The 24,342-nt window shown below is 34.7% G+C and overlaps 2 protein-coding genes across 2 annotated transcripts; one reads left to right on the top strand and one right to left on the bottom strand.

The window, feature by feature from the left end:
- The first annotated feature begins 1,573 nt into the window (after nt 1-1,573).
- On the top strand, nt 1,574-4,807 carry HELRODRAFT_112249 (hypothetical protein). Its single transcript, XM_009020249.1, has 6 exons — nt 1,574-2,464; nt 2,545-2,677; nt 2,976-3,072; nt 3,575-3,746; nt 3,962-4,155; nt 4,498-4,807. The coding sequence occupies exons 1-6, from the start codon at nt 1,824-1,826 to the stop codon at nt 4,794-4,796; spliced, it is 1,536 nt and encodes a 511-aa protein (XP_009018497.1). The 5' UTR covers nt 1,574-1,823; the 3' UTR covers nt 4,797-4,807.
- Nucleotides 4,808-18,202: 13,395 nt separating this feature from the next.
- Nucleotides 18,203-18,896, bottom strand: HELRODRAFT_157115 (hypothetical protein; the record flags this gene model as incomplete). Its single annotated transcript, XM_009020250.1, has 2 exons — nt 18,203-18,681; nt 18,785-18,896. 2 exons carry the CDS (start codon nt 18,894-18,896, stop codon nt 18,203-18,205), a joined length of 591 nt encoding a protein of 196 aa, XP_009018498.1.
- Between the last annotated feature and the right edge of the window lie 5,446 nt (nt 18,897-24,342).

The raw sequence follows: 24,342 nt of genomic DNA on the forward strand, positions 1-24,342 counted from the left end.
ACTATAAATGAATGGATGAGTGGTGGAATGAATGAAGGAATGAATGAATGGATGAATAAATGAAAGAATAGATGAATGGATGCAAAGATGGATTTTAAATGGATAGAGGTATGGATGTAAATATGGGTTTTAAATGGATGGATGTATGGATGCAAATATGAATTTTAAATGGATGGATGAATGACAACAACAACAATAATAATAATGATATTAATGATATTAATTTTATTATTACCATTTTTTTCATAATTTTCTTGTCGGGGTTAAACTTATTCCTGGCATGATTATGGAAAAACAGAAAGGAGTTTCTCTCTTCATTGGTCAGAGTTATATTAAGATCCAAGTTTGATCTCTTTGGTTTCGGCTTCGTTTTAGATTCCAGCTGTTTTCGAATGTTTTAAAACATTTTATTCATAATAATAACAATGACGACGACGACGATGAAGTAGAAGAAGATGACGATGATGCTGGTGATGATAATGATGTTGTTGTTGATGAAGATGATGACGACAACGCCGGCGATGATGGTACTAATCATGATAAAAATAATTATAATAACCATTCCATACGCTCTGGGAATTTTTGAGATACAAAATACATTAAAAATAATGATCACCGTTATTATTTTAACTTTATTACCCTTGTTACCTGTGTTATTATTTGTAATTTTATTATTGAAAATCATTTTTAAATTTACAAACGTTTGAAAGTAAGAAATATATGTTGTTATAGAATAGACATGTAAACTACTGCTATTTTCTTGTTTTTAAGTGGTGAAAAACATAATAGCTGACGTTTAAACAATTGAAAGTTTTATAAAAAATATGTAGGATATGTAGGGGTCAAACATTCATTTATTAACTATCTTATGTATTAATTATTATTAAAGATTATTGCAATTTTCAATGTTACCTAATCTATGCTAACTTTTATGTCTTTGCTTCTCTCTCGACTTCTACCCTTTCTCCTGATAGCTTGTAAACGAAACGGTTTGAGATTCACGTGGGAATAAAGATAATATTTTATTACGCCTGAATTGTGTTTGTTTTATTTGTTTTAACTCACAACAAGGTGTCTTGTTAGTAGCATAAGTTCGTACTAACAAATTGGTGACCCCGACGTGATGATGGTGATAGCTGTGAGCTCCAGAATGTAAAATATTTATTGATCATAGAGATGATAATTGTTAAAATTATAATTTTGATCTATTTGCGCCCTTTATTTTTAAAAAAACCTATCAAGATCGAGATCGAATAAGTAAAAAGAGTGTGACTATAGTTCTATCCTAATAAAAGCCTGCCTATGGCATCAGTAAGCCACGGTATTTCACCGGACAAAAAGCAATTTTTATATTCAAATTAACAAAAATAACTTTAAAATATTACATTATAAAACATTATAAAATAAAATAAAACATTATTCGATATAATAACATTGTTATAAGCATAATAAGTTAAGAAAATATTTCATGTAGTTTGTTCGTTAAAACTCGAGCAATTTCATGAGTGAGCCAATAAGCCAACAACAATCCAGGAAAGTCAAATAGTCTGACTCGAAGCTAAGTTTACTTTTAGTTTTAAAGTTTTGTAAACGCATAAGTTTTTTTTATGTTAATTTTTATTAGTTAATTTTAGGATTTTTATGTTCCTAATTTCAATATTTTTATATGATTAAGTTTGTGAAGTATTTTTGTTTTAGTAATTCCATACCGTACCATTTATTATTATTTATTTATTTAATAATTAATTAAAATATTTAATTTCTTAGTTTTATTTAATTAATATTTAAAATTTAAAAATATAATACTTATTTGTAAAAAAAATATGAAAAATTATATTGCATTATGCTACGGATCTATCTCATTCTTCATCAACATTCTCCACAATATTTTCCTAATCTATCACGTAGATGTCTTCCTGAATGTCTACAAAATCGACAAGACGTCATTTTGGGTTGGGGAAATAATATTCCTAATTTGGAATTCCCTAAATGATCCAATATTTGGGTGGATTAGTGATAGAAAGTATTTAAGCAATGACCACGAAAAGAATAATAGCTTCAATATAATTGCAAACAGATTGAATAAATTACACATAAATGGACCCCTGCTATCCATAACATTTATATTCTTTTGGTTATCATGGTCATTTCCTGCCATACAGTTTGTCGTCTGCCTGTGTTTATATGATGGATTCTTAACAATGATTGATTTGCATCATTCTGCACTACTGGCCGACTTGTCAATTTCTACTGAAATTAGGACAAAATTGAATATGCACTGTTCTGTGTTTAGTGCACTGGGGTCAATGTTTGTGTTCGTGTCATATGCTGTTTGGGACAAAGATAATTTTTTCCCATTTCAGAAATTTTGCTTTCTAGTTGCTATTATAGCATTCTTTGGTTTCTATGCTAGTGTAAAGTTGATGAAAAATGAACTTAAGCATTCAACTATTCATGAAAAAATGTAAGTGCTGCTTCATAATTATAATAATAATTATTATTAATTATTATAATAATAATAATTATTATTATTTCAAACAATAGAGATGAATTAGATGAAGCAACAACAGCAACAACAACATTGATGAGAGACAACAAAGATGCTATGAAATGTTTCATTAAACAACTTTCAGGGCAGTCCAACTTCCTTTGGTTCACTGCCATGAACCTTGTTCAAGTACGTTTATAGATATAAAATATATATATATATATATATATATAGAGAGAGAGAGAGAGAGAGAGAAAGAAGGAGGCTGAGAATCTGGATAGGCTTTTTAAAAATTGAATTTTTCATGTCTGCTGTGAATCTTCTTCAGGTATGTTTATATAAATAAAAAGAAAGAGGAGGTGAGAGAAAAAGAGAGAGAGAATGAGAGAGAGATTTAGAGAAAGAGAGGGAAAGAGAGAGAGAAAGAGTTAGAAGAAATGTGAGAGACATGATTATTATAACAACGATAACATTTGTTTGTTTTCAGGTCTTTCACTGCCACTTCAATAGCAACTTCTTTCCAATGTTCCTAACCGTCTTACTTGGAGAAAAGACTTCGCCATTTGTCTGCTCATTACTTCTCGGTAAATTAATTAATTATTTAATTATAGCCATATAACTGATTATTTTTTTATTATATAATCATCATCAAATACTTATTTATATATATTGATTGATTGAATATGTCCTGGTTACGACATTAAACTGACCCTCACTGCCTTGTTAGTGATGTTGGATCATCAAAGGCTAGGCCCACAGCTTATAACTGTGGTTGCGTAAGGAAGAGCGTCCTGCGTAAAAATTAGCCAAATAAATTACTTATGATGGAATGGCGTCGAGGGGTATTTCGGTTTCATCATAGGTAGCTAAACGGCAGCCCCCGATCTCGGGGAAAATGTCCTCTAAACGTGTGTTGTTGTTGTATGGTTATAATATGAGTATTTGTTGACAGTTTTGAGTGTTTTTTGAGTTGTAAATTTGAGTCATTTTATTTGATCAGCGTTAGCTACGTAGATAATTAGAAATAATAACAGCGATATTAATATGGAATAGTAAATTCATAATTTTTTCACTCAATTCATCCAGGTGTCTCTTTCATTGCACCTCACTTGAATAATATCTACTTCCTGATACTCTGCCGGAAGTACGGGGCATATGACGTCATCAAATACTTATTTATTTTGAAGTTGTCCTTTGCTATTTTGGTTTTTTTCTGCGGCGGGCAGAACGTCTGGCTGCTGGCGTTCTTCATCGCTAGGTTTGCATAATTCTGCTCTACATTGTTTGTTCAATTGTATGCGTGTTTCACACACACACACATATACATACATACATATACACGCAACAAACACGCACACATACAAAGATAATAACCTAGAAGTACAAACACACACACATAAACATGCACACACCAACACAAACACTCACACACACACAAACACACACTATCGAATCTTAAAAATAACTTCCCAGTAACAGAATATTCACAGAGGGAACTTGCAAACTACTGAACCTTGTAATCACTGACTTAGTGGACGAGGATGTAGTAATAAACCAGAGGAGTAATTCAGTGTCTGCACTCATGTTTGGCGTCGTGGCCTTCTTATCAAAGCCTGGCCAGACCATGGCGCCTGTCATAGGCACTGTTCTCCTGTCAACATTTACAGGTTATTTTTACATACATACATACATACATACATACGTACATACATACATACATACATACATACATACATACGTACATACATGCGCGTCTGTGTTACCGAAAATTTTCAATTAAACGCCGACGTGAGCGAATAACGAGATATCAATTGTTAACCGATTTTATTCAGATGTTTGACTGTTTAGTGTCACTCATCGCTGATTTGGTTTCAACTTACATACATACGTACATACATACAAACTCACTCATACACACACAGACAAACAAACTTGCACAAACAATCAAACAAGCATCTATGCATGCACACCCAGATTTAGTAATAAGGTTATTTTTTAATTTATATCAGGTAGAGATATATTCCAAACGAGAACCAACGAAATGAGAGGAGTAAAAAACATAGACATAATATCACTAAACCACCAGGTAGACGACAACGGAAACGTACCTAATATCGCTCATAACTCTGATACCGCTTACACTAATCAGGAGAATTCCTATCAAGATGGCGTCTTCAATCTGTTAATCATAGTCCCAGTGATGTGTGCCATTTTGCAATTATTTTTTTGGTTCAATTTTACCTTGCACGGTAAGAAATTGTCGCAAATTAAGACATTGAGAGCCAGTTTGAAGTTTGTAAGCGTTTGAAAGGCGTGAAATTATTATTATTATTAATTATAATTATCAATTATTATTATGATTAATTATGATCAATTATTGTGATATATATCAACTATTTTTCATCCAATTATCATCATCACCATGTTTTATAATTTGTTCCAATCATCACCACTGCTACAATCAATTCTTCTACTCAACGTTATTTATTCTCCGGTAATCATGACGTCATTTCCGTTATCATCATCATCATCAACAACAACAACAACGAAAACACAATCATGTTTTAAACGTCATCTTCACTATCATCGTTGGTTGCATTTTGTCAGTATTATGAAATTTATAATAATGAGAATCATCTCGTTTAATCATTCTCGTCATCACTATCTATCAAATATCATCATACTATCGATTGGATATCATCATACTATCAATTGGATATCATCACGCTATCAATTAGATAGTATCACACTATCAACGGACATCACCATGCTATCAATCTGGTATCATCATACTATCAATTGCTCAACATTCCAAGAAATGTGTAATGACAATTGCTATCATTATTAATGCTATTGTTGTTAGATAATCATGTTACTAGCATGTAACGATTAGGTTATTGTTATTTATTTATGTTATTCTTTTGTTTGTGTGTGTGTGTTTTTCACCATCTACCACTGATAAAAAAAATCAAAGAGAAGTTATTTTCTCCACGTAGGCTTTCGTGTTGTAGTATGTTACGCATGTATTTTTTTTTTGGCATACATGTAAATTTTAATTATTTATAATTAAATGAAGATGTAATTAATTGAAAAAAAATAAACAATCAAATTAATTAATTAGTTAGTTAAAAGATTATTGTAGATAATTAATTTTATTACACTTCTTTTGGACTCCCGATCAGCTGCTAATAAATTGATTCAATCTCTGATCGTGTAATATGATTAAGCTATTTAATACTTACAGTTTTATTCTGTATATTTCTTCATTCATTCATTCACTCACTCATCCATCCATTCACTCACTCATCCATCCATCCATCCATTCATTCATTCATTCATTCATTTTAACAAAGCAGCCTATTTTCATTAACTAAATTCTTATTAATCTAACATTCACATATACATTATATATACCGCATACAACGTCAGAATATATGTGATTATATATTATATATATATATAATATATATATAATTTATATATATTATATATATATAAATAGTATTTTTTTTTATTAAATGCAGGCTTTTTGCATTTTCAAACAAATAAATTGAGGAAATAAAATAAAATTATCCGGGAAAATTATCTTAAAAAAAAATGTGTATTTTTATTGTTATTAAATACACACACACACATGAACGCACACAAACACACACACACACACACACACCTAATATACATCTATACTCAATAAAACACAGGCATACATGCACACAAACTAGTAAATAAATAGCTACGAACAATATGCTAATAAATACATAAATAAACATAATAATAATAATAAAGATAATAATAATAATAATAAGGTCAGTATATATAACAAAAAAAATATGTACAATAATGAGAACAGGAATAACAATAGCATTAAGCTTGTTGCCGTTTTAATTAAATGAAATATATAGATAATAATAATAATATTTATAATAATAATTATTATTATTTGCATAAATTGCTGACGTCACCGTCATCTTCATCCGGTTTGACGATCTGATAAGTGATAAGGTATTGCGGGTAAGCCTGGCAAATATTAATAAAAGTTATGATAATATCTGATGTTGATTCGTAATTATGATGATTGTGATGATGTTGATTGCGATCGTGATCACCAACCAACCAGCCAACCAACCATCCAACCAACCATCCAACCAAACAACCAATCAGCCAGCCATCCAACCAACCATCCAACCAATGGTTGCGATTTTGTTGATAATAACGATGATGATGATAGTAACGATAACTAAACTGGTTATCATCATATCGAAATGACAAAAAAAAACTAACTAGAAGGAATGATGTAACTACAATAAAAAATTCATTTAAACTAACATTTTGTTCCCCCCCAACGTAAAGAATGGACTCACCTGTTCGCCCCTATAAACGACGTATTCAGCGTAGTTGAGGCCTCCCGGACTGGGCCTGCCACTTACGGAGTGGTGACCTGGCGGGGCGTGGGCCATTTTCATGGCGTTTGATTGGCTGAAGGATTTGCCCAGAGTCACTCGGCATAATAACATTTGTCTGTGGAAATTTTTAGGAATGGGTTGATTGGATGGTTGATTGATTGTTTGGTTGATTGATGGTTGATAGATTGGTTAGTGATTTCACCAATTTGTGATCGATCAATAATAAATCAGTTGTGCCATCAATCAACTTATAAATCGGTTTAAACAATTTAGAAATTAATCTTTCCCTAAATAAACAACCAACCAGTCAACCAACCAACCAACCAGTCAACCAACCAGCCAGTCAACCAACCAACTAGTCAACCAACCGACCAACCAACCGACCAACCAGTCAACCGACCAACCAACCGACCAACCAGTCAACCGACCAACCAACTGACCTGTGGCAGATATAGCAGGACTTGTCCTTATGTTGAGGACAGCCCGTACCGCCACCAATACCGTAAACATACTGGTTGCTTTTTGAAGAATTTTCGGCGAAATATAACCCTGATAGTGAGGTAGTGGGGCATTTGCGATGATGATGTTGGTGGTGATAATGGTGGTGATGATGGTGGTGATGATGACAATAATAACGATAATGGTGATAGTGTTTTTAATGATGACGACGACGATGAAAATGATTGTCGAGTTGATTGATTACGACGAGATAACATCGTCTATGATGATGATGATAATAATGGGCCTTGCGTTAAATTAGTCATCATCATCATCATCAACAAAATCATCATCATCATCACCACCACCACCAATGACGTCATCCTCATCATCATTATCATCAACAACAAAATCACCATCACCACCACCACCAATGACGTCATCATAATCGTAACTGACCGGCTCCAAACATCCCGCCAATGTAAGCGTGCCTCTCGTCAAATCCCTTCTGTACGATGGAGTGCATGAAAAGAGAGCCGTGGAAGAGCAGGCGTTCATTGTCACATCCATTGTTCTCCTCGCTTACCTAGTTCATACGTTCGTTCATCGTTTGTTCGTTCGTCCGTTTGTACACACACAAGAACATATACATACGTACACATACACATACATGTAAACAGATACAAACACATACACACCCATACAAATGTAATAAACAGACACAAACACACACCACAACAAAATACAAACTTCTTTTTTTTTCAGATACACATACATACAAATGTAATACACATACACAAACACACACAACAACAAGATACACACCTCCTTTTTTTGATGTTCATATCTGGCTAAAAGCTTCTTATTGTGTACCTTTTGTATCTTTACCAAATTAAACCTTGTATAAATACCACCACAGTTGTCTTTGTGCTCTTTAATTGATGACTGCATCTGATCCTCAACCGTAATGTATTCAATGTCATTTGCCGATAACTCTATTAATGTTGTGCTGTTGTTGTTTTGTTGTTGTTGTTGGTGTGTTGGTGTCAGTCTGTCCAGGATGAAGTTGTTTCTGTTGTTGTTGGTACTGGTGGTGGTGTTTCTAGAAATGCCTGTTTTTATTTTTGTGACAGAGAAAGTTATTAATTGATTGAAAGTTACTGCTGAATGAGAATAAATGAAATAAAATGAAAAAGAAAGGAAGAGAGAGAGAGAGAGAGAGAGAGAGAGAGAGAGAGAGAGAGAGAGAGAAAACAAAATAAAACAGAAGGCGAGAGAAAAAGCAAGAGAGATAAAGAGACAAAGAGAGAGATAGAAGAGAAAGATACAACGAAAGACAGAAAAAGAGAGAGAGAAAATGTAAAAGAGGGAGAAAGAGAGAGAGAGAGAGAAAGAGAGAGAGAGAGAAAGAGAGAGAGTCACCTTGAGCAGACAGGAGTTTTTCAACTTTCTTAATGATCTTATGCCGATGACCGAATGCCAAAACCCCAATGGCTTTCAGTTCATCATGTCCCATATCGATAAGGATGTCCATTGATATTTGTTCACGCCTGAAGATGTTCGAAAGCTCTGACAGGTTGATCTCTTCTAGAAAATTCGAAATGTTTATGTTTTCTAGAGGTGTTGTAGTTGCCGCCGTTGCTGTAGCTGCTGCTGCTTGCAGTAACGACGTTGGCGACGAGAGGTTGGATTGATTTGCTGATGCTGTAGCAACTGTAGCTAAATATTCGTTTGGCGAAAGATGTGACTGGGATGAATTAACAATTGCTGTTGTAGCTGCTGCTGCTACTGCTGCTGCTGTGGCTGTTGTGGCCGCTGCTGGAAGATTTAATTTACCCAACACTGAATCTAAATCTTTTGTAGAACTACTGTTTGAGAAGAGCAGCATATCTGGCAGTGAGTGCTGTGGCTTGTGGTTCGACGACATCGACTGCAACTGCTGCTGATGTGGATGTTGTTGTTGCTGCAGCGTTTTATTGAGTTTTGATGATGGTGGTGGTGGTAGTGATGACGCATATGATGGTGACGTCATTTCTACGGTATTCGAAAGTTGCTGCCGATGATCATTGGCCGTTGATTTGAAAGCGAGATTATGTCCTCCCTCATTCTGCTGCTTCACAGCTGGCAAGCTGTTGGTCGGTCGGAATACAATTAACAATTAACGTCATCGTCATTACGTAATCATCATCACCACCATCATCATCATCGTGCAATCATCATCGTCATCACTCTACTCGCCAAGAAGTAAAATCTTTAGAAACGGCTAACGATGAACACAGGGGCAGAGCAGTAGCTGAAGCAGCTATCGTAGCTGAAACAGCTGCCGAGGAAGCTGTAGTTGCTGCTGCTGATGATGGTATGACAACGACATCATCGCATCCATCCATGATGGGCATAGCTGCCTGGAGTATTGCTCTCACGTCATCAGCCTGTTGAAAAAAGATTAAAACGGTGATAAGAATGATGATGATAATGATGATGAAAATGAAGATGATGTTGATGATGTCAACGAAGATGATGGTGATGATAACGACGACGACGATGACACCAACAGTGGCTAGATCGAATGGAGTATGTCCTTCTTGGTTCCTCAACATTGGATCCGCGCCGTGAGCCAACTGTTGATGATGATGATGACGACAATAATTACGACCATCATCATTATCATCATCATTACCAAGGCCATCACAATTCACACCATCAAAATCATCACCCTCACAACCATCCCCATCAACATTGAGACTACTACCACAACCATAATCATCATCATCATAATCATCACCAGTAGGGCACATAGTTGGGTCCTCCCCTTCTGTGCGGCCTCGTGTAGCGGGGTGAAGCCCCACTTATCAACCGCGTTCACGCACGTTCCATGCTTGATCAGCAATGAGGCAATGTCTATATGCTGGTGATGATGATGATGAATGTGCTGATGATTATAACGATGGCCAAACAATCAATCATTCAATCTATCTATATATCAATCAATCAGACAACCAACCAATCAATCAGACAACCAACCAATCAATCAGACAACCAACCAATCAATCAGACAACCAACCAATCAAACAATCAGACAACCAACCAATCAATCATACAACCAACCAATAAGACAATCAATCAATCAATTAATTAATCAATCAATCAATCAATTAACCAATCAATCAATCACTCCTCACTCCGTAGGACGAAGCATTATGCAATGGTATTAGACCGCCCTTATCTTGAGCATTGACATCTGCTCCGTTCATCAACAAAAACTCAGCCACTTCAACATTGTTGTAACCAGCTGATTGGTTGATTAGTTGATTGGATGATTAGTTGATTGGATGATTGGTTGGTTCGTCGGTTAGTTGACCAATTAATTAGTTAATTTGTCAATTGATTGGTTGATCGACTAATCATTCATTAAATCAATCACTCGACCAATTATCAAACCATTCTAATGATCAAACCAACCAACCAACCAGCCAACCAACCAACCAACCAACCAACCAACCAGCCAGCCAGCCACCCAACCAACCAATCAACCAATCAATCAACCAATCAATCAATCAACCAACCAACCAACCAACCAGCTAAATGTAATGGTGTTGAGTTCCTTCCCTGGGTGTCTCTACAGTTTATATTCTCAGCAGTGAATAACCTTTGAACTCTACTCAAATTTCCTGGTTAAAATTTCAAGAAAAATATCAATCAATCATTTGTTCGATCAATCAATCAATCAATCAATCAATCAATCAATCAATCAATCAATCAATCAATCAATCAATCAATCAATCAATCATTTAATAATTCATTCGTTCATTCGTCCAGCAAATATGAGCAAATAAATTACAGTGTTAACCATTAGATGTAACAAATGAGTCACACAACTTACTACTACTACTACTAATACCACTACTACTACTACTACTACTACTACTACTACTAACAATAATACTAATTATTATTTATTAATTTATTAAAAAAAATAAATACATCAGCACTAAAAGAAAACCTTTTTTGGCAGCTTCCAACAAGGCAACATCGCCTGTTTATGAAAAAAATCATCATCACCACCATCATCATCACCACCATCATCATCATCATTATTACTATCATCATCGTCGTCATCATCATTACTATCATCATCATCATCGCCATCATCATCACTGTCATCATCACTGTCATCATCACAACCTCTCAGAAGATCTTCAACATCGGAATCACCCTCCTTAACGAGATCAAGAGGCGTGTAGCCGTCCCTGTTCTTCTTTGCTGGGTCTGCCCCGTGCTGAATGAATGAATGAATGAATGAGTGTATGAATGAATGAATGAATGAGTGAATGAATGAATGAGTGAATGAGTGAATGAATGAATGAATGAGTGAATGACTAAATGAATGAATGAGTGAATGAATGAGTGAATGAATGAGTGAATGAATGAGTGAATGAATGAATGAGTGAATGACTAAATGAATGAATGAATGAATGAATGAATGAATGAATGAATGAATGATTGAGTGAATAAATGATTGAGTGAATGAGTGAGTGAGTGAATGAATGAACGAATGTAAAACGAACAAATGTGTGAATGTGTTTGCAACAGAAAAGTTAAAACATTAGAAAGAAATACAAATATGAATGAATGACTGACTGACTGAATGAATGAATGAATAAATGAACGAACGAGAAAATGAATAAAAAAATGAATCAACGAACGAACGAACAAATGAATGTATGAATGAATGAACGAACGAAAAGAAACAATACAAACAAATACAAAGCAATACAAAACATATATATAGAGAGAGATACCTTAAGCAATAGCTTGCATATATCAAATTTTCCTTTGGCAGCTGCCTCATGTAGGGGAGTATATTTCCACAGATCTGCTACATTCACGTTCGCGTTGTACTGATGATGATGATGACGACGAAGATGACGTCACGGTGACGATGATGGTGACGTCACGGTGATGATGGCGATAATGATGACGTCACGGTGATGATGATGATGATGGTAATCGATATAAGATGTAGATGATGATGTCATTTTAATAATAATAATGGCGATCTCTAGATGATGATGACGATGATGGGTGATGACGACGACAATGACAAATATGCAATCATCATCATCATTACCTCGATCAGCATCTGCGTCACTTCGTAATGGCCGTACGAGCAAGCATTATGCAGCGGCACCAATCCGCTTTAAATAGGTCAAACGTTTTCAATAAATCAATATGTAAGTAGGTCATTTTTTTATCATCAAAATTATTATTACAGTATGACATGAAAACAAGAAGAGAGAAAGAAAGGGGGGGGTTAGAAGAGAAAAAAAGAGACAGAGTGAGAGGAAGTAAATGAGAAATGGAAAGAAAGAAAAGAGAGAGAAAGAAAGAAAAACAGCAACGAACCCTTTATCTTTAGCGTGAACGTCGGCTCCATTCCTGAGCAGAAACTCGACCACAGACTTCCTGTTGTAGCCGGCTGCAAAGTGTAGCGGCGTCGAGTGGCGACCGTCAATATCCCTACAGTTTACTGAGTTGGGATTCGAGGTCAGAATCCTCTGGAGTGTATAATTATAATAATTAAATAAATTATAATAATTTCACTCTCTCTCTCTCTCTCTCTCTTCCTATCTTTCTTTATCCTTCTTTTCTTCCCCTCAAAATATTTAACATAAATAATGTGTGAATTTTCACGCTGAGATGACAACTAATCATCTGACCTTGACGACGTCAATGTCTCCATTCTTAGCGGCCTCAAGTAGTTGTGTGTCAGATTGGGCGCTGGGCATGGCAAGGTCGTCGTCTGAAGGTCAGCATAAATTATGATAATCAGCTGGATAATTAGATTGAAAGAACTTATTTTTAATGGTTCATTAAGCGATTTATTTGAAAACAACCAAATTACGGATATAATAGTAATAGATTTTTTCTTTCTTTTTTCATTCATTCATTCCTTTCCCTCCTCCATCCAATCAATCATGTACTCAATCTTGTTTCAACCAATCCCATACACCTTGTAATATTCAAACGTCTTCTCAGCTATCCTCTAACCAACCACATGCAACCTCTCAAAGCTGAATGAACACTTATCAAACAATCACAAACGAACCATCTTTCACCGTTCATCCAATCACGAAAGACCTTTCAGTATCTTCTGGACAGCTTCAGGAGCCAGCTGAGCAGCTGTGTGGCCCAGCAACGAGATGAGCGTAGCATCGGCTCCGTACAGCAGTAGCAGACGGCAGGCTGCGACGTTGCCCGACTTTGCAGCCCTATGCAGAGACGAATGACCTTGGAGGTCAAGAGCGTTGACCTTGAGTGATTATATGATGACGATTATTATGACTGCTAAACTTACTAGAATTATAATTATATTATTAATAATATAATATAATAATAATATTATTATTATAATTATTAATAATTAAAATTATACCTTGGCACCATTTTTTAACAAGACGTCCATGATATCGAGGAATCCATTGTCAGTTGCCACATGTAGTGGTGTTAATAATCTATGTGTGTGCGTGCGTGTGTTTGTGTGAATGTGTGTGTGCGTGTATGAATGTGTTTGTGTGAACGTGTGTTTGTGTGAGAATGTGTGGGCGTATGTGTGCGTGAATGTGTGTGTGTGTGACTGTAAAATCATCTCCTTCATCGTCATCTCCATGCTACCTCATAAGTAAGCTTGTCATCACCATAACCGCCATCACCATTATTTTAATCATTTGTCGAAATTTTCGTAACCACAACATCAGCACTATCTCCATTTTCATCATCATCATCAGCAGCAGCAGCAGCAGCTGCATCATCTTCGTCATACTAATCATCATCATAAAAGTGACTCACTCATTGTTCTTCTCATTCACATTGGCTCCCTTCCTTAGTAGAAACTCAATCACCTGCTTCTTCTTGTTATTATGCGCTGACAGCACTGCACAATGCTGAGGAATAACAGAAATAATAACAACTAAAACGACAACAACAACAATAATAACAACAACAATAATAACAATAATAATAACTGACCAGTGGCCCATCTGACAAGAATGGGTGTTTATAATTGATGACGTCATTGGATATTTGTTTCTTTACGCTGGGCATGTCACATAATTTACAACTCTTCAAGAAATTCAGCGCTCTATATTCAACTGTGTGTGTGCGTGTGTGTGCGCGCGTGTGTGTTAACTATCAAGTTGTAAGTGTGTGTGTTTATGTGTATAGTAGTAGTAGTAGCAGTAGAAGTAATAGTAGTAGCAGCAGTAGCAGCAGTAATGGTAGTAGCGGTATTACATAAAAATATCATTGTAAATTAATATTAATTAATACTACAATCTTGGTTTTCAAATATCATTACGGCAAAGAATTGAAATTCACGGGACAATGACAATAAAAAAATAATTTTGTGAAAAACATAGATACAAAAATTTAAAAAAAAAACAAATGATCAAAGCCAACATTGAATTTTATCTGCAAGTTCTGGGGTGGCAGCTACGTCGATGGGGCTCTTTGAGTGACAGTTTAGTAAATTCGGGTCGGCCCCCTCGACCAATAGGAGCATGCATACCTCCAGCCTGTTTTTAGAAGCGGCTTCATGCAGTGGGGTGAACTGCCAGAGGTCCATTGCATTCACATTGGCACCATGCTGTTTGTGTGCGTGTGTGTACGTACATGTGAGTGTGTACATGTGTGTATGTATGTGTGTGTGTGTGTGTACGTGTTTATGTATGTCTGTGTGCGTACATGTGTGTGTGTGTGTGTGTGTGTGTGTGTGTGTGTGTGTGTGTTATTCTGTGTGCATGTGTTTATAAAAACATAAAAAAAAACATGAATCAAAGTTAATGGATTTCAGATCACGAACCTTTAAGAGGAGTTCAGTTACTTCAAAATGCCCATAGGAGCATGCATTATGCAGAGGAACCAGACCGCTAACGTGAAGAGACGATGATTTTAAAAAATTAAATAAAGATTAAATAAAACAAATTATACATACGCACACATAGAAGAATTATATATAGGCATAAACAAACACACAACTCAGACATATGTGCTTACATATATATTGTTCATACTAACACACACACACATCACACACACACACACACACTTACACATACACACACGCACACAGACACAGATACAAACACACACAGAGATAAACATACAAACCCTTTATCTTTAGAGTGCACATCAGCACCATTCTGCAAGAGCAACTGAACAATGTTTGTCCTATTATAACCGGCTGCTAGATGCAAGGGAGTGGACTGATAAGAAATGAATAAATTATTTTTATTATACTATAAAATAATTATAATTATTTTTATTAATTATAATTTCAATCATAATATTGTTAATAGTAGTGTTAATAGTGTTAATTAGGACATTAATTATAATGTATCTTTGTGTGATGCAAAACAAGCTAGAACTCAATGCAAGGCAACAACTAAGATAGTACTTTAATCAAGAGCCCAGGAAAAATGAAGTGAAAAACATCTGCATACACACCAATACATACACACACACACAAACATACACACCAACACATGGTGGGCGGCGTGATGGCTCAATGGTTAAAGGCGCCTGGTCTTGCTATTGTAATGACTGGGTTCAAATACAAAGAGATCCCCGCCTATCATATGCAATGTGTACGATGCGTGATTTGTACGCGTATTCATATACGCTGTGTGTGTTTGTCGTTGAAACTTCTGAAGCAAACGCAAAAGAGAGAGAGAAACCTTTAACCTTTAACACACACACACAAACACACACAAACATACACACCAACACACACACACAAACATACACAACAACGCACTTTTCTGCCATCAAAAGCATGACAATTAGCATTTAGTGGAGTGAGCAGGGCAAGCATTCGCTCGTATTTTCCATTTCTAGCACAATCCAGTATCTCTTCTTTCTTATAGTCACCTATGTATGTATGTATGTATAAATGTTTCTGTGTATTTATGTGTATGTATGTGAATGTATATATGTATGTGTATATGTGTGCTACGATGTATGTATATAGCTATATATGTTTGAATGCCATTGTGTAAATGTGTGTGCATAGTATGTATGTATGTATACATATTTGAGTGTGGTATGTATGTATGTATACATATGTGGGTGTGGTATGTATGTATACACATGTGGGTGTGGTATGTATGTATGTATATATGTTTGTATTTGTTTAAGTATGTATTTATGTACTCAAAATAGCATACTTTCAAACCATTTAAGCAAAAAAATACCGGAAAAATTAAACAGAGAGGTATGAAAAAATGAATGTAACAAACTGGTGAATACGGATTTAGCTTGATGGTCAGCCAAATCGTACGGTGTTTTGTTATCCGTGTTCTTTACCGTAGGGTCAGCCCCATTTTGTAGCAGAACTAACAAAAATTATAAATATAAATTATAAATATAATTAAAAATAATAATAATTAATATGAATGTAGTCAATTATTAAATAAAATGAAATTATAGAAAAAAATCCCATCCCTGACCAATGCAGACGTCGATCTTTCCTTTGATGGCAGCTTCATGCAGTGGGGTATAGCTCCAATTATCCCTGGCATTGGGGTCGGCGCCATTTTGTAGCAACAGTTGAACAACGTCGACGTGACCAAAACTGCATGCATTGTGAAGAGGAATTAGGCCACCGTCATCTCTGGCCGACACGTCTGCCCCGTTTTCAATTAAGTATTCCACTACTTCTCTTCTTCCAAAGCCTTGAAAATTATTTCAAACATTCATTATAATTATTTATAATTACAGTTAATTTATCTATGTTTAGTTTTCAATATAACATATTATATATTTTATCATGAAGGTAATATTATAATAATAATATCATGTCATATCACATCACAAACAAGTTTAAACTAGGCAAAAATTTAAAATAAAAAAACAGATTCAAATTCAATGAATAAAAATTTAAAATAAAACATAATAAAAAAAGAAAGTACTCAAAGGTAAGGTAATCATTTCATTAATTAAAAAAAGATTAAATAAGAAAAGTAGATTAAGAAAGATTGAATTAAAATTTAAAAACATTTAATAATTATAATTTTAAAATCTTTCTTTAACATTGTTTTGTGAGATTTTTTAAAATCAAATAAAATGAAAAAATAACTAATCCCCAACCGGCCGCAAAATGTAAGGGCGATGATTTCCGTCCGGCTGTATCCTTTGAATTCACAGTACTGGCAGTCAGTAACTTTTTCAACTTAACTAAATCGCCATTTTTACAAGCGTCAAATAAATCGCGTCCGGATTCATCGAGACTATTTTTAGTAATTTGGTTTGTAAAATCCTTATTTTCATTGTCCTCTCCGTCTAGATTTGAAGACCCGAGGGCATTTCGATAGCTGAAAGTGGCCATTTATATTTAAAAATTAATTCATTTGCCTTGTTATTATTTGGTCTGACATTTTGAATAAAGTTCGATGTTGAGTGTTTACCACTTTCACATAAATTTCGTAAATTTCGAATCAACTTTTTTAGGTATAATTTCAGCTGGTTATTTTACAATTTTGAATAAATATACAATATTTATTGTTAATATTTAACTCTTATTATATATTTACATCATAAAATGTTCAAATTAATCAATTAAACAGACACCAACCTGGTGTAGACTAGATATTTTATTGGTATTAGTTTTATTGATCGAAGTTTGTTAAATGTAAAATCTTGAAAATAACGTCCAAGTTTTGAATCAAGTTTTTTCGATATACGCGTCACATAAAATAAGAATTTATATACATAATTAAAAATATATCTAACAATAGAATAAATCAATGTACATTGTATGAATTAAAATATCTATCAATAAGTCTATGTACATAAGGGAGGCACTTCTTATATTTTATTTTTACAAGTAGACGTCATCAGCTCTAGCTGGCCGAATTTTCATTTCAACTTTTTTTAAAGAACTGCTGGCTCCTGTCCATGTTTTCCAAACAATCCCATTAAATTTATCGGCAGGGACTTTACCATTGGGATAAAAAACCCCATTCAAGTTGGACTTGTAGCAGTTGTAGTACCACCAGGCTCCGGTGAATTTCTGGGCGCAACTACCTCCAAAGTGAGTTTCATCATCGTCGTTGTCGACGTCTTTGGTGGAGAATTTTTTTCTGTTGTGCTTCCTGAGCGAGTCGCCGGCTGGACTTTTGTTGTAACCTGCGACGAACAGCCTGAAACCATCTTCTTCGTTTGAGATTCGGAATCTGTCGTAAGTCACGGTGCGTGTGGCTCGCTGCCAGTCTGTCATCTCGATTCGTAATTTGTAATGTTCCTGGTTCGTTATCTGGTGCAGCACCTGGTTTCCTATCCAATGCTCGTCCAAGATTCCTACAAATTAAAAAAAAACTTACAATTTTTATCTGCTTTATTATTTTTTAAATAAACCTTAAAAATTTAATATCATTAATAAAAACATAACGGCAAAACTTACTTCCAAAGCCGGCTTTATAATCCTTCCAATCTCTGTAGAAATTTTCACGTCCCTTCATTCGTTTCTGAATGATGGTCCACCCCCCATTAACCATATCGCAGAAGACTTCCATCTCGTTCCCTGACGCCACAGGCCTGATCTTCAGGGGCATGTCGTGTTTGCGCCCCATCTTGAAATGATCGTAACAGTCTGTAATGCAATTAATAAGGATTATCTATATGAATTGGACGTGTGTGTTTCTTTGTGTTTGTGTGTTTGTATGTGCGCGCGCGTGTGTTTGTTTGTATATGTGTGAGTACAAGTATAGAATATAGGCTAAGTTTTAATCAGATTTGTACAAAATAAATTATTTTCAAACAAATTGCATTTGAATCGAAGCATTTGTTTATGCAGACGATTATGTATAAATAAATTAAAATGTATTTAAACATGGCCTGTGACCTTTTGGTTGGGAATATTCAGGATCAAAATACACTGGCGGATCCGGAAAATCATTAGCCGTCGATATTCGGTCGGATATTTTTGTGGATTTTGTCTCGAGCTTTTCAGCTTTTTCGATTTTCGTAGCATCCTTAATGGTATTGTTCAGTATTATATTGGTTGTTTGTCGTTGATTTTGTTTGCTAGTGTTGCCTATAGACGGTTCTGCCATTTGAGTCGGTATGTAGGCCTGCAACACGCTTAACTTATTGTCGTCATTATCATTATTATTAGTAGTTGTAGTGTAAGTAGTAGTAGTAGTATTATTATTATTATTAGTAGTAGTAGTAGTAGCAGCAGCAGCAGTAGTAGTGTTAGTGATATTATCAGCAGTCTTGATTTCCGTGGCTTTAATATCAGGCGAAATCCGTGAAAAGTCCGGTTTTATAGACATAGTTTCCGAATCAACGATTGTCGAAAAATCGGGGATGTCGTCGGTCATATTCGATTCGGCGATGAGACTGTCGAGTTGAATCGGTTCGAATAACGATTTTGCGTTATCGGTAGTGTTATTTATTAGGCTGTTGTTATTGTCTGAGAGTGATGGTGAGGATGACGATGAGGATGGCGATAATGGCAATGATGTTGGTGGCGTTGATAAGGAAGAAGATGCTGATGACGTTAAAGAAGATGTTGATGCTACGTGCCTATTGATGAAATCAATTTCATTGGATAATTTACTGTTGAAATCATTGCAAAATATTATCTTAGACTCTAATCTGTTAATGTCTTTTCTTAAACTGCCTAATTCTTTCAATAATTCGTCCATAATTGTCATTTGGCTGGCTAAGTTCTCCTTTATTTGTTGGTTCTCTGCTAATATGCTGGTGAGTGTTGAGTTGGCGTTATTAAGTTCGGAGTTTGTGGGCGCGCTTGATTTGTTGAACTCGGAGATAATGGTCTTATTGAGGATTTGAATGATTGAGTTGTTGCTTGTGAGGAAGATATCATATGAAAAGTTTTCCAGTGTAGTTGTTTCACCTGGTTTTAGTTCTGTTGCAGACGTTGAAATGTTTGTCGCTGAGGATGTTATATTTGATGTTGTTGTTGTATTTAATTTTGTTATTGTTGATGGTGGTTGTGAGGATGGTGTAGTAGCGCTTGGTGTTGTTGTTTTTTGTGTTGGCTGTGTTGATTTTGAAGACTGGCATGTAGGATTTAATAAGGCAGAAAATAAAAATGTAGTTGTTGTATCTGCTGTTGTTGTTGTTGTATTTGATAGCAAAACTGTAGTATTTATTGATGCGTTAGCTGTTTCTGTTCTGTTAACAAGTTTTACATAATTTTTTATTATCAAATCATCATTCATTATATTCTGTTCTTCTTTTAGAATTGATATAGTATCATCATTTTTAATCATTGGATCCTCATTCATTATGTTCTGTTCTTCTTTTAGAATTGATATAGTATTATCATTTTGTATCATCAGATTATCATTCATTATGTTCTGTTCTTCTTTTAGAATTGATATAGTATCATCATTTTGTATCATCAGATCATCATTCATTATGTTCTGTTTTTTATTTAAAATTGATATAGTATCATCATTTTGTATTATCAGATCTTCATTCATTATGTTCTGTTCTTCTTTTAGAATTGATATAGTATCATCATTTTGTATCATCAGATCATCATTCATTATGTTCTGTTCTTCTTTTAGAATTGATATAGTATTATCATTTTGTATCATCAGATTATCATTCATTATGTTCTGTTCTTCTTTTAGAATTGATATAGTATCATTATTTTGTATCATCAGATCATCATTCATTATGTTCTGTTCTTCTTTAAGAATTGATATATTATTATCATTTTGTATTATCAGATCTTCATTCATTATATTCTGTTCTTCTTTTAGAATTGATATAGTATCATCATTTTGTATCATCAGATCATCATTCATTATGTTCTGTTCTTCTTTTAGAATTGATATAGTATCATCATTCATTATGTTTTGTTCTTCTTTTAGAATTGATATAGTGTCATCATTCATTATGTTCTCTTCTTCTTTTAGAATTGATACTGTATCATTATTTGCACTGATAGTCGATGAGGATGATGTTAAATGATGATGAAGAAGAGGAAGATGATGATGCTGATTGAGATGATGAGTTTTATTTAAAATGAATGTAGATTTACAGACTTGGCGGAAAATGCTGGATAAATTTAAGAAGAAAAAATACGAATCGCTCATTTTAGAAGATGACGTTGTTATGTGTGATGATGATGGATATATTATTTCTGACGTCATTTCAAATGCGTTATTTGATGTTGTCGTCTCATTAAATTTTTCTAGTGGTGTTGAAATTGTTGTAGTAGTAGCAGCAGCAGCAGTAGTAGTAGTAGTAGTAGCTGTAGAAGTAGTAGCTGTAGAAGTAGTAGCTGTAGAAGTAGTAGCTGCAATTGTAGCAGTACTAGCAGTAGTAATACTTGTTATATTATTATTAGTTGTAGTGATAGTTGTACTATTTGCTGTTGGTTCATTTGATGTTGTCGTTTCATTAGATGTTTCTGATGTTAATTCTAGTGAAGTTGTTGAAGTTACTTCTGCTGCTGCTACTGCTAGTTCATCTGATGTGGCTGATGTTTTTAATATTTCTGGCTCATTTGAGCCCTCTTTTTCTCTTTTTCTATTGAAACTATCAATGATTGAATTAGCGCCTAGATCAATGTCAGTTTTTAAATGAATTTTTTTATTTAAATTTGATTTTTGCTGGCATGTATTTGCGAAGAAGGAGCGAGATAACACTAAGAAGTGATACATATTTTTATTGCTATACGGTTGCGATACGTGGGGTGTGGTTGCTGGTTTTGATGTCGTTTCGGATGTTGTTGGTGTTGTTGATTCCGATGTTGTCGATTCTGTTGTTGTTGTTGTTGTTGTTGATGTTGAGTTTAGAGATGGTTTATTTGTTGTTAGTGTTTCTAATATTGATGTTGGTTCTGATTTTGTTGGATCGGCTGACGTTGTTGTTGGTGTTGTGAAAATTTCTGGTGAAGTTGTTAATTTTGAAGTTATGTCTGCTGATGTTGTTGTTTTTGTTGATGTTGTTGTTTCTAATGCTGCCTCTGAAGTTGATGTGTAAGCTCCGTCTAAAATGGTAGCGTCTGTTGTTGCGTCTGATGTTGTTTTTAAAATTGTTGTATCCGTTGTTGCTGCGTCTGATGTTGAATTTAAAGTTGTTGCATCTGGTGATGTTGCGTCTGAAATTGTTATGTCTGGAGTTGTTGCGTTTAATTCTATGTCTGAAATTGTTGTGTCTGTTGTTGTTGCGTCTGATCCTATGTCTGAAATTGTTGTGTCTGTTGTTGTTGGTTCTGATGTTGTTTTCAAAATTGTTTTGTCTGTTAGTGTTTCGTTTGATGCTGCGTCTGAAATTGTTGTGTCTGTTGTTGTTGCGTCTGATCCTATGTCTGAAATTGTTGTGTCTGTTGTTGTTGCGTCTGATTCTATGTCCGAAATTGTTGTGTCTGGAGTGTTTACGTCTGATCCTATGTCTGAAATTGTTGTGTCTGTTGTTGTTGCGTCTGATCCTATGTCTGAAATTGTTGTGTCTGTTGTTGTTGCGTCTGATCCTATGTCTGAAATTGTTGTGTCTGTTGTTGTTGTTGCGTCTGATTCTATGTCCGAAATTGTTGTGTCTGGAGTGTTTACGTCTGATCCGGCATTTGAAGTTTTTGCTTTTGGTGTTATTTCGACGGTAGTTTTTGTCATCTCTGATGTTGTTGCGCTTAATTTGGTAGCCTCAGAAGCTTTTATTATTTTTGACTCAGTTGTTGTTGTTGTTGACGGTTTTAAATTTTCACTCAACAAATTTTCTTTCATTTCAACTGCTGAAGTTGTTGAATGTGTCATCGCAGTTGATGTGTTTGTTGTCGTAGCCATCAGGTCTGATGTTATATTTGAAATGTCTGTCGGTTCAGCCCTCTTAAAAGTTGATTCTGAGTTGGTTAGGTTAAATTTGATAATTGTTTCATTCCGATCGGAGCTGTTCAAATTTGTAGACGTTTTTCCAGGTTTTTCATCTGCTGATCTGCTTATCGTATCCAGTGTGTGAATATCCATTGATGATGTTGCTTCGTTGTGTAGGGTACTACTGTTTACATAATCTGTTTTGTGATGTTTCTTTTCGTCTTGCTGTAGTTTTGAAGTTTTGGCTGTTGGTTTTGTATTCATTGTGTTTGTGTTTGTTGTATCAGAATTTACGTTCACTATTTCTGGTGTTTTGTTCGTTATATCCAATGTTTTTTTGATTATATCGAATGATTTATTTGACATCGTATCTATCTTGCAGATTTTTTCAAAATTTAAATCGCGAACGTAGGAGTACATATCAGAGGATGATGTCTTAGCTGTTGCTATGTTTGAATCTGTAGTTGTAGAGCTTGTTGATGGCGTTGTTTTAGAGGATGTTGTTGTGTGATTGTTGTTGTTTTTGTTGTTGCTGCTGTTGCCGTTAATATTGTTGTTGTTGTTGTTGTTGTCGTCAATGTTCCAAGCGAAGCATTGTTGATCTAATTGCAACTTGTAAATAAAGCTTAAAGGAGTGCAATAATCGTTATGAGAATCATTTCTTGCTGGTGAACTATATGTTATTGATGGAGAAGAAGATGAAGATGAAGATGATGATGATAACAATGACGACGACGATGATGATGATGAAGATGATGATGAACACGATGATGATGAAGACGATGATGATGAAGACGATGATGAATTCGATTCCAATGGTTTTGATCCATCGGAATTGTACTTGTCAGTGTTTGTGTCTCCACTGATTACGTCGTCTCCATTGTTAAAAATCTCATTTTCCGAATTGCTAATGTCTTTGTTGCAGTTGTCCGCTATTACTTCACCATCTTTTTTGTCGTTTTTAAAGTCATTAATAGAAAACTTATCAAAATTTGAATTTAAACGTTGAAATTTTTCAATGTTCTCCCAATATTCTTTGGCAGAACATTGACTGCTGTTGGGTGTTTTTGCTGTTTTAAATAATTCATCTAAAATCTTTGGTCTGTTACATTTATTTTGTATTAAAACATGATTTGATTTTGTAAAAAGTTGTTTATTTGAAATA

Source organism: Helobdella robusta (assembly GCF_000326865.2).
Source record: "Helobdella robusta unplaced genomic scaffold HELROscaffold_27, whole genome shotgun sequence".
Lineage (NCBI taxonomy): Eukaryota > Metazoa > Annelida > Clitellata > Rhynchobdellida > Glossiphoniidae > Helobdella > Helobdella robusta.

Excerpts from the sequence above, each read along its gene's own strand:
- HELRODRAFT_112249 (XM_009020249.1), top strand. The coding sequence starts at position 1,824 with ATGAAAAATTATATTGCATTATGCTACGGATCTATCTCATTCTTCATC. Across the intron at positions 2,465-2,544 it reads TCAACTATTCATGAAAAAAT|AGATGAATTAGATGAAGCAA; the intron begins GTAAGTGCTGCT and ends TTCAAACAATAG. Across the intron at positions 3,073-3,574 it reads TGTCTGCTCATTACTTCTCG|GTGTCTCTTTCATTGCACCT; the intron begins GTAAATTAATTA and ends CAATTCATCCAG.